Source organism: Oryza brachyantha, chromosome 8, assembly GCF_000231095.2.
Source record: "Oryza brachyantha chromosome 8, ObraRS2, whole genome shotgun sequence".
NCBI lineage: Eukaryota > Viridiplantae > Streptophyta > Magnoliopsida > Poales > Poaceae > Oryza > Oryza brachyantha.
In genome coordinates, this window is record NC_023170.2 from 6,360,565 (window position 1) to 6,374,781 (window position 14,217).

General features: G+C 42.1%; 1 protein-coding gene across 1 annotated transcript; it reads right to left on the minus strand.

Annotated features, from left to right (window-relative positions):
• Positions 1–1,049: 1,049 nt before the first annotated feature.
• Positions 1,050–6,508, minus strand: LOC102711823 (crooked neck-like protein 1). The gene is made up of 4 exons (XM_006659205.3): positions 4,771–6,508; positions 2,158–2,374; positions 1,853–2,051; positions 1,050–1,633 (listed from the first exon to the last, which is right to left on the minus strand). Exons 1-4 carry the CDS (start codon positions 6,394–6,396, stop codon positions 1,513–1,515), a joined length of 2,163 nt encoding a protein of 720 aa, XP_006659268.2. The 5' UTR covers positions 6,397–6,508; the 3' UTR covers positions 1,050–1,512.
• Between the last annotated feature and the right edge of the window lie 7,709 nt (positions 6,509–14,217).

The following is a 14,217-nucleotide window of genomic DNA, read 5'->3' on the forward strand; positions in this document are numbered from 1 at the left end:
GGGTAAGGAAAAGTAATGTTACACAAATTATCCTAAATATGATTCACGTTCGGTACTTGCCAAAGAATGCAAACCTATTCAAATTTCATGACTAAGAGTTAAATGATTTTACCATAGTTTTGATAGCAAGTTTAATGAAATTTAAGATAAATTCAACAATCTGCTTTATGCAAATTAACCCTATTCATAACCTTGGTATCGATTTGTATTCATAACCTTTGCTTGGCCATGACTTGAGTACCATGGATAGTACTATCTTGTTCAATATTTCCTCTACTAGAGATGGAGTACGAGTTAGATGTAGATAACTCTCAAGATTAAGCCTCACCCTGTTGTCAAGTCTGCCTATGGATAGAAGTTGCCAGTTGCCTGCTCTTAAAATCAATATTAGATAGTTGTTTATCTTTTTCTGCGGCATTCACAAGATTATTTTGAGGTTGGATCGGTGCTTCTCTTGACTGGTGACACAACCACGAGAAGCACCGTTCTGACCTGGCCTTCTTGTGCTTCTCCGTAAACCTTTTATGATTCGGAAATATCCATCATGGCGTGGTGCAAACCAATTTCTGTAGTATGTTGATGGCCCCTCTATCTGCTGCTTTGATTTGGAAGCGAACTTTAAACTAAGAATACCTGCAAAGCAGTGAATAAACAGCGTTAGAGCAAACGGCCCACCCACAAATGTGACAGGAATTTACTTGTTTTTCCTAATGTTGGAGACAGAAAGACAGTAAACTCGTAAGCTCACGTGTCTTTACATCAAATTTCCAGGAAATGGTCTCTACCTTCATTACCATCAGCAATAAATACAATAATCGTATACTTCAGCAAAGGTCCATCGTATGAAAGAAAGTACAACCAATACTGTTTGCTCATCTGTGCTTAGGTACCCATAAACAACGTCAAAACTTTGGTATGATAAAAGTAGTAATTTCCTGTGGTTCTGCCTCCACTGAAAATGCGCAAAAGAACAAAGTATCCTTAAGAAATAATTCCTTGATGAAGCGAAACAATGCTGCATGTATCTTCAGGAGTATGGATTTTCATACTACTTGCATACCATCAGCACGAATATAAGTTTCCACACGATCCATCTGACTGATATACAAAGCAGCTTACAGCTTCCTTACACAAAATGCACAATTGCTAGGGCCAATATGACTGCTACATAGTTGCCTCCCTATTGATGTAAAAGAAATTAAAAAGAACACTCGTCTCATATTTTAGACCTTAAAGCCAAAAATCTTGGGCAAGAAACATGATCGTGCATGTCAAAACTTAATTCAGAGTATGGACATGGGCATACAGTCATACAGATCATACAGATGTAAGAATGCAACTCATTGAAGTGCCAACGCCACAAACCACATGATATTTGTACAAGCTGAGTAAAGAGGCAAGGCACATTCATAGCTCTACCCTGCATTGTGTCCTCCAGATCTGATTTAGTGAAAGATCAGCTCATCTCCAACCACAGAATAAGTGGCATCAAGGCAGCCTTTGCTGGTTAGATCAGTCATCATCAGTATCACCTGTCTTTTGTTTCTTCCACTTATAGGCTGCTTCAAGGATCTTGAGGTTTGGTGCCAGCGCAACCTCATCAGGGAAAATATAATCAATGAATTCCTCGTACCTAAGGTTGAAGAATAGTTTTATCAGTACATTTGTTCCCTAAATTGAAGGCAACCTAGATGGATAACAGGCTATGTGAACAGATTAGGAGTTAGAGCTTAGTTAATGTCTCCTTTGTGATACCAAATTTCTTAACAAACTCTGAAGGACAAATAAGAGAGCAAAATGAAGTTCTTTAGAGAAACTACAGCAGGATGAAATAATTGAGTAAGGAACATACGCAACAGTGGAGCCATCCTCTGTAGGAATTGGTCTCTTTCTCTTCACTTTCCTTGGCGCCTTTTTCTGTACTAAGGTAACATCACCAAGGTCACCAAAGCTCACTTCCTTTTTAAGCCATTCTTCAAGGAGCATTGCTCTTTCCTCCTTCAACTCTGGAGCACTAGTTCTGAAATAATCAAATGCCCTTTCGAAGACAGCTAAAAATTGCAACAAAACAGAAGTTAGATTTATTGCACTATCATGACACATAAGGAACAGAGGTACCCAAATAGACAGTTAATTTGCTCTCCAAAATGTATTTACCTCGGCACCTTCGAACCCGTTCCAACTGCTGTTCCTGATAGTTAGCATCATTCTTGACCTCCTCATTTTCACTGTCTTCCCCAAGCAAACCAGCCGAGGCCTCAAACTCCGCGTAGCTAATCCATACCTTCAAATGCTTTGTTCTATCAAGCAATCTCTCATAAAGTTCCCGGGTTCGGTCGAATTCATTTTCATCGATTTCAAACTGCAAATACTCCTGTAAGAACCAAAGTAAGAAATGATTAATACATAGCAAATAAACACATTCATTTAAAAATTAAGATAACTCTTGGATGGACTAAATGATTCTGTGGATTTTCTAAGACCTATATGGCTGTCTGCCTGTCTCAAATCTCGAATATTACACTAACAAGGATTAATGCTGTATCACAGATTTGTATAAAGAATTTTATCATAATTCCTGCAATATTTAGTTACTCCAGTGAAACTACCGAGAGAATCTGTATATTTTTTTATGGGTTGATTTGATCCGTGCCATTGCAAATATGAATATTCAGATAAATGCCATTATAATTCGTCTATTTATAGCCATGCCACTCAAATTTTACGATTTTACGAAGTTATAACCATGCCATTGCTATCACGTTTTCCATCTTCATCTCCATTTACACGTAGGACCCACCTGTTTCCACCTTATCTTCTTCCTTCCACCGCCACGCCTCTCTCCCAGTCTCTCCTCCTCGCGGCCCCTCTCCCCCCCCCCCATCCTCACCTCGTCCCATGGCCTCCCGCCTCCCCCGTCTCGCCGCCGAGCTCTCCCACCCGCCCCTCGCGATCTCCCCTCACGGCAGCTTCGGCGATGGTTGTGTTGATGGCGGCTGTGGCCGTGGCGGTGGAGGAGGATGGTGGAGACGAGGGGGGACAGGCCCTCCTGACCCCGACGACGGGTGGTGGTGGCCATGGTGGATCCAGTGGTGACGGTGGCTCCAGTCGCTCCACCCGGAGCTCCTCCTGTTCGTGCTCCTCTAGTCCAACTCCTTAGCTTCCATCCTGGCCGTGCTCGTGGAGGCCATCGGTGGGGAGGGCGTGCCGCCCATCTAGGAGGTGAGGGGCGGGGCCGCGCACGCTGCTCGTGCCGGGCCCAACGGGGGCCTCCTACGTCGCCACAGGAGACGGTAGGGCGGCGAAGCGCAGGGAGGATGACAGGGCAGGCCGCGTCGAGCTATCGACGCTGCAGAGGCAGCTGGAGCTGTCGTGGCGGCACTGCTCCGCCATCGCCGTTCAGCTGCTACTCCCCAATGGGTACCCTCTCAGCGTGAGCAGCGACTACCTGCAGTACTCGATGTGGCGAGCAGTGCAGGGTGTTGCCAAGCAGATCAGCGGCATGCTCTCCAAGCAGGTTGTTGTGATGCACACGTTCATTCCTAGAGGAGTACGCCGGACACTTCCGGTGGCAATTTGCAAGGAAGAAGAAAAGGTGGAAAGAAGGAAGAGGATGAATCTAACGGGTGGGTCCCACGTGTAAATAGAGAAGATGGAAAACGTGACGGCAATGGCATGGTTCCAATTTCGTAAAATTTGAGTGGCATGACTACAAATAGACGAATTGTCATGGTATTTATCTGAATACTCATATTTCAATGGCACAGATCAAATTAACCATTTTTTATTCGCAATCACAACAGGGCATAACTGTTTGAAAAACTTCCTAATAAGCCCAAATTTTCAAAATGTATTATTGTACTCTGGAAATAAATGTAAAATGATGGAGCCCCATCAGATTTGTCCTTGCAAAAAACATGCAAGAGATTCAATAGCATGAACATAGAAGAGTGTTTCATTAGCTGGCCTTAGTAATACACACATGATTTCCTTAGCCCATTGTAGGGAGAACAAGTGCAAAAAAACTAAGAGTACAAGAATGCAAATAAAGTCTAATGAGGTATATAAATAAGCATGTATGCCAAATCGTAAATTTAAAAATGTAACTACATCAATATGCCAAGGCAGTGAAATAGCAGATATTGGCATACAGCTGATGAGAAATAACTTTTAGCCTTGCTGGTGTAAATCAGATAGAATAAAAGCTGGAGCGGAATGCACAACAAAGGCTTTACTAACAATTGACCTCGGTTTCTTTAGTGCCAGGGTATAACGCACAGATCCATGGTAAGTCTAGTTCTCAAAAAAGAAACAACAATTGGGATTCGATGTTCAAATACAGAAAAATGGGAGTTCTGAAGCATGTACCCCTTATATGGCCAAAACAAGATAAACCTTCTAATGTGGACAAAAGCCAAAACAAAGATGCCAATACAAAAGGATTCCACAGAGAATTCTTATTGTCTACTCTCTCGCTAGTATGTCAAATATATTATTTAATTATATAGTCTAGGAACAGAACGGATCAATAAATATGGAAGTTGCATTCTATGCATGCATAAAACACTTTAATGACACATAAGCAGACACTTTAATCAACACTTTAAACAATATTAGCAGGTTAAAAGGTATTTGAGGACCAAAAAATGAGTATAACAACCATCCTCAAATACTTTGAGGAACAAGAATTAAATAAGTAATACATATCTATCATTTAGTCTGAAAGTCATATAATGAGGATATACAAGAACAACAGAAAAAATAACGTACCTTCCACAGAACCTCAGGCGTATCAAGGGCAGGCTGAGCAATAGCAAGCTCATAAATGGATCTGGCACGATCAGTCTCACTAAGGTTCTTCTCTAATTCAGCATATTTCCTCCAGGCATAACAGTTTGCTGGAGACCATTCAATATACTTCTCATAGAGAGTCCTACAACGGTCAAAATTACCTAGATACAACTCAATCTCAATGTACTTTTTGAATATCTTGCCCTTTGGAGCCATCCCAATGGCATTACCAAGAATCCGCCGTGCAGCTTGTAGATTCTTCTGCCTTATCTCGAACTGGGCTGCCATGAGCCACAACTTGGCAGAAGTGAATTTCTTGTGTGGAATCAATTTGAGGCACTCCCTGTAAACTTCCCTGGTCCGTTCTATGTCTTTTGCATCAAGCTCCTCATACAAAGCATAATTTATCCAGAGGTAAATGTACCGCTGCCAGTAACGCTTCTCCTCTGCAGGGGGGATATTAGCAATGGCTCTCTCGTACACCTCCCTGATCCTATCCTTGTTCCCAACACTCTCCTCCAGCCTGATGTAATCAAACCATGAATCATAATTGAGGGGGTTCTTCCTCACCTCGTCCTCATACTGGAATCTCCTCTTGCCCACGATGGCATCCTCAATTCCTTCACGGTCACCAAATTGCTTTTCAAATGCAAGGAACTTCCTGTACAGCTCCTCAGCCCGGCCTTTGGGCACCCTATCAAGTGCATACTTGTAGATGGCCCTGGCACGTTCAACCTCCCGGCACCTTTCCTCAAACTCAGCAAAGGCTACAAACAGAACCTCAGCATCCTCATCATCTGCAAGCAGGTCAGCTGCACGCTCATACACCCGCCGTGCCCTCTCCACCTCTCCCCGCTTCATTTCAAATTTTGCATACCTGATGAACGTATCTGGTCGTGGGTGTTCGGCCACAAACCGTTCATAAATCGCTCTCGCGCGCTCAACTTCCCCATAGCGAAGCTCAAACTTAATGTATGAATTCCACCCAGCCGTGTCAGGGCGCCATGCCATCCATCGCTCGAACACCTGGCGGGCATTGGCCACAGCGCCGAGCAGCTCCTCCATGTGGATGTACTTGTACCACAGTTGGTCGACGCGGGGTAGGAGAGAAACGGCGCGGTCCCAGACATTGCGCGCATGGTTGACGAACCTGTTCCTCATCTCGAACTCGGCGTACTTGAGCCAGAGCGTGTGGTCGCGGTGGGCGACATCGAGGGCGCGCTCGTAGACGGAGCGCGCGCGGGCGAAGTCCCGCTGCTGCTCCTCCCACTTGGCGTACTTGACCCAGGCGTTGACGTTCCACCGGACGCGGCGGATGACATCCTCGAACTCCTTGCGGCGGCGGAGGCGGTACTCGGACAGCTCGATGGAGTCGGTGATCTTCTGCTTGGGCGGGCGGATCTCGGGCTCCTGCCGCTCCCGGGCCTCGCGGAGGATCTGCTCCGCGGTGATCTGGACCGAGGCTGGGGTCTTGTTCTTCACCCGCGTGGCCCGGGGCAGCTTCACCTCCGTGTCGCGCTTGGTGAGGAACCCGAGGCTCGGGTCGGCGGCGGACGGAGGCGGCGCCTTGTCGCCGCCCGCGCCGCCGCGGGTGGTGAGCGCCATGGCTGCCGGCGCCCGGGGGGAGAGCTAGGGTTAGGGTTTGGGAGGGAGGTGGTGGGAGGAAGAAGACGAGAGGGGGGGAGCAGTTGAGCCAAGGGGGAGGATTTCGATTTTGTGTGGAGGCGTTTTGGACTTTGTGTGGGAGGGACGAGGAGGACTGTCCGATCGGGATGCAACGGCGGGAGTTGATCGGGGTCCGCAGACGGGGCAGCCGCCAAGCCAGCTGTTGCTGAGGCCCATGGGTTTGAACTTTTCTCGGGGTGGATCGGCTCTGGGGAATAAGTCCACTCTAGGTCTCTCATGGTGACACCGAGTTTTAAAATCGTCCCTAAACCCCAGTACAGGAAATGTTAGAGCTCAAACTTATAAGTCCCGTCTAATAGAAGTCCTTGAGTAGTATGAAGGGGTGGTTTTGCTTATGGCATTCTAGTCAGCAAAATAAACTTTAAGAATTGAGAAAATTTATCGTGTGCCACTGACTTTGTCACATTTCTATGATGTGCCATTGAGTTTGCCATGTACTACAATATACCTTCTATTTTGCTGAATCTCTATAGAATACCACCACCGTTTACAATATGTTAGACTTTAGTTATCTCCAGGGTTTACTTTTCTTAAATACCAAAAATACCCTTCACTGAAATAATATCACACAGAGGGAAAAAAAAAGGAGGCAGTTCGATTGGATCTGGGCAATGGAGGAGGAGGAGAGCACCATGTCGCCACCTGCATCCTCAGCAGCATTGCCTACGAGGCCGCCTCTAGCGCCGGCACTAGCGGTCGTGTCCCCGCCCCTGCCCCTGCCCCTAGCGCCATCAGTCGTGTCCCCGCCCTTAGCGCCAGCGCCGACGCCTGCATCTCCGACCCCGCCGTCGGCTGCCTCATTGGCCTCTTCCCCGCAACCAGCGCCGCTGGCGGCCTCGTCCCCGTACCCAACGTCGTCAATGGCCCCTTTCCCATGCCCAGCGCCGCCAACGCCACCACCAGCGTCGACCGACTCTTTCAAGCAGCGAGCTATAGAGGAGCTCGTGGACTAGTTCGCACCCCGTGGAATGGGCTTGAGTTGAGTTGGTGCTCGTTGATGATTCCATGGAGAACAAAGTGTTGATAGCAATTGTTGCTTCATCCATGGAGAATCGGTAACTCCTCATTTGCAAAGTTGTATGTTACTGTATTTTCTATAACATGGGTTGCCTGCATGCAAGTGTATGAATCGGATGCATTTTCTATAACATCGGTTGCCTGCATGCAAGTGTATGAATCAGGATCAAGTGGTGCTATGCGTATTATTGTGTTGGGCCAAAATTTAGCGAGGAAAGGGTGCCCATTTTTCTGATATTCTGAAACAAAACTATGGGTGTGTTTGGTTGGTGGGATATGCCTGGATGGGAAATGGCCGTCCAGATTTTTGATACGTTTGGCTCGTGGGCGAAACTGGATATGGTGGCCCGGAAAGGGAATATTCCACGAAGATGCTGGATGGGTGTATCCGGCCAAATTGGTCGGATGAGCTCATCCACCCTCACTAACCGTGATCATTAGTGATTGTTTAGTGATAATTAGCTTGTTTTGTCATTAATTAGTAATTAACAAGTTTAAACTACTAGTCCCATTGTAGTTGCATATAATTCAGACCATGCCATTTTATTTTTCTTTTAGTTTGATACTACAACTAGTTTATTTATTATTACCATTTAATTGTGTGTTCGATGCCTTATTTTCGTTTGTCATGTGTGGATCCGCACAATGGATCCATATTCTATGTTCATTCTCACAGTGAGAATTATGTGCAAGGGCAGTAGGTTTGACAGTGCGTGGGTGTTTGAATGGTGTTTGAATGGCCAATTGACTCTGATACTACTAATTTCAAAGATTTTGTTGATGACACTTGTGAGAAGTATCCATCGGAAATAGATGAAAGTGTTACCGTACAGTACAATGATAGTACTTTGAATCAGCTTTGCAAAATTTGTTGTGATAAAGATTTGATGACAATGTTTAAGTGGTTTGAAAGTAAAACTGGTGATGTGGTTATCACAATTAATGGCTCAAGTCACAAGTCGAACATTGATGTGCCATGTACACCATCACTTCCTACTCCCTCTCAGGCATGTGCTTCTCAAATCAGTAATTTGAAGGAGGGTGATTGGAGAGATACCGTTATGGATAGATATCTCGCCAATCCCTTCCAACAATTTGAGCATGTGGGTGTAAATGAAGAGGATCAATATTTAATTGATAGTGATACCTCTGATTCTGACAATGATGAGACAAATATATCTGATCTTGAATATGTGCCTTATGTTGGAGAGGATGAGGATGATGACGGTGATGACAGCACAAATGTTGACGATGAGGACAGGGTTATATCATATGCAAATTCTGATGATGAAACCCCTACTTTTGCATATAACAAAGATGACCCACCAATGAGTGAGGGCACTCTTTACCCTTCCATGCAAGAATTTAGAATGGCAATAGCCCAACACTCCATTAAGCGTGAGTTTCAATATGATATTGACAAAAGTGAACCTAACCGATTCAGAGCACATTGTCCTATAGAAGGGTGTAATTGGAGAATCCATGCATCAACCACTGCTGATATGAAAGCCATTAAGGTAACAATGAATAAAAAATTTTGCAATAAGGCTTGTGTGATTCATTTTAATGACTTCTTTTTGTACTTTGATATGTGGCTATGCAAGTGAAGGTGCATGTGTCAACGCATCAGTGTGTAAGCACTAGAAGAGATGAGAAGGTGAAGAGGGCTTCTAAGTCATGGATTTGTGAGGTCATGGAATGGTTGAGGGAAGACCCAAGTGTTGGAACAAATGAGTTGCAAAGAAGGATAAATATGAGACTCACAAGATCAATGTCAACTACAAGAGAGTATAGATAGGTAAGGAGTTAGCACTTAAAAAATTGTTTGGTGACTGGGAGAATAGTTTTGACAAGCTATATAGTTGGAGGTGTGAAATTGAGAACATGTGTCCAGGAAGTATAGTGTCAATTGATCACATGACATTCAAAGAGAAGAGAAGGTTCAGAAGAATGTTTATAGCTTTGAAAATATGTGTTGAGGGATTTTTAGCTGGTTGTAGACCTTACTTGGCTATTGATAGCACACGCTTGACTGGGAAATATAGAGGCCAGCTAGCTGCAGCTTGTGCCATTGATGGGCATAATTGGATGTATCCATTGGCCTATGGCATCATTGATTCAGAAACAAGTGACAATTGGGTGTGGTTTATGGAGAAATTACGACCGACCATTGGTATTGTGGATGGTTTAGTGTATGCACAGATGCGGGTAAAGGGATAGATTTTGTTGTTGAGGAGGTATTTAGTGAGGTAGAGCATCGAGAATGCATGAGACACCTAGTTTCCAACTTCAAATTGAAATTTCATGGCAAGGTTTTTGATGATCATATGTGGCCAGCTGCATATGCATGGGCAGAACAATCTTATTCCTATCACATGAGATCAATTGAGGATGCTAAATCAGAGGCAATGATATATCTAAAAACACATCACCCAAGGTAACTTGATTATTCATGTCCATGTTTTACTTACTCTCATGCATTCCATGATGTTATGCAGTACTTACTTCTCCCTTTTTTGTAGGTTATGGTCTAGAAGCATGTTCTCATGTGCATCAAAGGTTGATTATATGACCAACAACCTTGCTGAAAGCTTTAATAATTGAATCAATAAGCACAAAGGACTCATGCTATATGAGTTGATGGACAAGATAAGAAGAAAGAGTATAAAAAAGTTCCATCGAGGAAAGAAGGTTGCGAACAAGCTGCAAGGACAAAGTATACTCCCAAGTGTCATGAATGAGTTGAATGCTAAATCAAGGGACCTAGACCTAGAGGTTGATAGAAGTGATGACTTAGAAGCTAAAGTTACCAACAAATCTCTAGGTTAGTATTTCCAACCATTGCAAACTTGAGCATGTGCACTTTACTAATTACTTATGGGATTCATTTTTAGGTGGGAAGAGGCATGTGGTTAACTTAGAGGAAAGAACATGCACCTGTAGAGAATAGCAAGTTTCTGGAAAGCCATGTATACATACATTGGCATTCATTACGTCGGTGAGGGGTTTGAATATAGACTCATTTGTGCATGAATGTTATAGTGTAGCCAAGTTTGTAGCTGCATATGCGCCACGCATCCCTGGTCTTACTGAGATGTCTCAATGGTTAACAAGTAGACATGGCTTCTTTCTTTATCCACCAATACTAAGGAGAAGTGCAAAGAGACCTAGGAATAGAAGGTGCAAGGGTGGAGATGAAGGGAAGGGCTCTAGTAAACGTAGGTCAGAGAGCCAATAATGTCCTATTTATCACAACTTTGGTCATAGATGGCAAACATGCAAAAAAGCTGATCTAGATCTAAGGAAGCATATGCTCTTTTAGCAAACACAAAGGTATTTCATTCCTTATTTCTATTCAACTTTTACTGCATTGCTATAATTATTCTAAAATCTATGGACCTAGACAAAAGAGGAAGAAAGCAACACCATCAACTTCAAGTAGTTGTGTTGGCAATGCATCATCACCTGCATCTTTGCATGGCCCACCAAGGTACCAACTTGCACTTCCTGACTTTGATTTCTAAGTACTTTTTAGCACTTATTTTTTTATTTCCTTGCAGCAAAAGGAAAAGATCAGCTGCACATGATAGCTCTAGTTCCAATTTAATTGCTTCTGTGCATGCAAATGTGACATCAGTAAGGTACACTCTACAAATGCTTCAATTCCATTTCAATATCATTCCATATAGCCATTGTGTTTTGCATATTCCAACTAGACAATTCTAACTTTCAACCAACTAATTCTCATGTACCTCAACTGGACCAAATGAACCACCCGTGCTATTAGCCCCCTTTTCCTGAAACAGAAGCAAGCACTTCATCTTCTAAGGGAAGACCCAAGAGGAAGACTAACCCCAAACCGGTAGCACAAGATAGTCCTTCTATGTCAACTAGAAGCAAGAAGAAATTGTTATCAACTAGTCCATCCATGTCAACTAGAAGCAAAAAGAAATAAATAACTTGATGTACTTGTCTGTGGTTTCTGATCATGTAATATGTTTTTTTAACTTATATACTACTTAATATTCACTTTTAGCTCTTGTAATGTTGAACTTGGATTCTGTACCACTACATGCATTGCTATATTTTGCACCATTATGTGAAATTAACTCTGTGCTTTTATGCACCTTGTTGGTACTATGTTTACTATGTTCAGTGTTTTAGATCATATATATTTCCAATTGCAACTATACAATTGACTTATTATACAAAATTTATATTTAAAATATATTCTCATAATTTTCTTAAATTTTACATTGTTTAGTCCGTTTAGTTTTTAGATCATATATTTTCATTTGCAACTATACAATTTACTTATTATACATAATTTATATTTAAAATATATTATCATAATTTTCTTAAATCATGTTTTTCAGATTGTTGATTCTACATAATTATTAGCACTACCATCATCTCACTATCACAGATGACAATGGCCTGTCACAGATGGCAATGGCAAACGGAAGTGCTATGCTATAGAGGAGCAAATGTCACAAGGGCAAATTCATCCTTTCTCCAGTTCAAATAGAGGCTAACAGCCAAACTGTTACTGTCAGTGGTATGCTATAGAGATTCGGCAAAATAGAGGGCATATTGTAGAACTTGGCAAACTCAATGGCACATCGTTGAAAGGTGACAAAGTCAGTGGCACATAGTGGATTTTCTCTTAAGAATTTTGGGGTAAAGTTGTACATATTTGATCAGAGTTAACTTTATTTTTATTTAGTCTATTTAAATTACTGTTTTGCTAAATAACTATTGTTTATATAAAGTAACTTTAACCTATTCTTGTTATCATTTGTATTCATTTATTCTCCTCTTGAGTGCTATTTGTACAGTACCGTGGATTGTACTTAGTCTTGCCTAATTTCCCACCAGAGCCAGAGTTTGAGTCTGATGGAGGAAATTTGCAGGAGTAAGGTTCGCTCTACCATCAAGATTGCCTGTGGCATGGTGTCGTCGCTTTGAGCTCGAGCTTAGCTAGTATTAATTTTGTTTTTCTACTACATTTCAATATATTATTATTTATTATTATATGTTTTTAAGACGTGGAACTGCATATTCAATTTTGTCGTAGTGTGGACTTGGGCTAGTCCTATACCGAGATTTAATGCGTACTATTGTTCAGAAATTGATGTAAATTTCTAGGCGTGACAAGTTGGTATGAGAGCCAATCTTGACCATAGGATGAGCCAAATGAAAAACCCTAGGAGCCCTAGGAATTTCTTCCATATGCACTTGCTTTTGCAATTGGACTTGATTTTAAAAAAGAGCCTGTTAGGATATTAGTAAGTCTGAGTCAAAAATATATTTTCCTTCGGAATTTTGGTTTGTGGTGGGTTGGAAAATTTAGGGAGGTGCATTAACATGTAAATAGGATATGGGATCTTACTACTTAGCTATGCTTAACTATTACTTTATCGTTGCATTAATTTGTATAGTCATAAGGTTTTGGAGTTAAAGCCAGTTCATGTAAAAGTGTTTATGCATAAAAGCTTTGTTTACATGTTTTAAAAAATTACTTAAGTCTTTTATCGTTTATTTAATTTGGGGTTGAGCATAAGTTGATTCCCAATCCTTGATCTCTATAAATATATAATTTCCCATCTATGCATCGTGGCCAAGACACGAGACTTTGTCACAGAGCTTAGCATAATGGCTTTCTTTATGGGATACCCGTATTACCCGGAATACGCTGTCGTTCGACGTCTGCTAACACCAAAATTTGGTAAAATTTTTTATTGGATTCGGATAAGAAAATGTGCAATTACAGATGGAAATTTTCTCTAGAGGAGTTCGAATCCAGCATGGAATCGTGAAGACCAAGGCATGACAGCATAATTTTATCTATTAGTTAGAGTTAGTTTAGGATTTTTGCTTTATCTTTAAGAGAATTAGAGTCCGATCAGGACTTGCTTGTTTTATTTTTATCTATTAGGAGTTGTATGTCGTGTCCAACACGGACTAGCGTCCACCCGAGGGTATAAATATGTATGTCGGGTCATTGTAAATCATCTACATCATAATATAGATCAACTACTTTCGGCGTATTGCCACCCTCTTCATCGAGGTTTCAACATCGATAGAACTTGGCACCTAACGCGGGGTTGCATCGTCTCGATCTTCGGCGGAGGGGTAAATCCTACATTTGGCCGTCCAAGGTAATCGTATCGGCTAGATCAGAAAAGTCTCGGTTTGGTTCGATCTTCTGGTTTGCTTGTGCGATTGCTAGTTATCGTATTAGTTTCAACCTAGGTTACTATTGTACCTTGGGTTGATTTGGTCGACCACTTTAAGTAATTTACATCGATTTGATATTTGATATTTGACATATTCAATTTGATACTGTCTCGGTTCAGTCTGATCTATTAGATTGCATTTATCAAACAATTTATATCATGTCAACGTATCTTGTTCATTGTTTTATCGGAGTACCAGCCGATAACTTATCAATCATCGGCTCATCGGTTTGATAGCAATCTAGATCTGTTTAGTATCTATCCTGACATTGTTAAGCATAATCTTGAACTGTCTCGGTTTGGTCTGATCTATGATTATTCTTAGTAATCTGAACTAGATATTTTATAGATCTTGGTCGTTTGTCAATCATTTATAGCCGATGATCTTTGCCGATCTACATGTTCATCGTATTTACATCAATAGAGTAGTCGATTGCCTTACTGCATTAGTTTTACACCAATCAGCTTGATTTACTTAGATCAG

Coding starts and splice junctions, on each gene's coding strand:
- LOC102711823 (XM_006659205.3), bottom strand. CDS start 6,396: ATGGCGCTCACCACCCGCGGCGGCGCGGGCGGCGACAAGGCGCCGCCT. Junction 2,375..4,770: donor CGCCTGAGGTTCTGTGGAAG/GTACGTTATTTT, acceptor TGGTTCTTACAG/GAGTATTTGCAGTTTGAAAT. Junction 2,052..2,157: donor ACGGGTTCGAAGGTGCCGAG/GTAAATACATTT, acceptor TGCAATTTTTAG/CTGTCTTCGAAAGGGCATTT.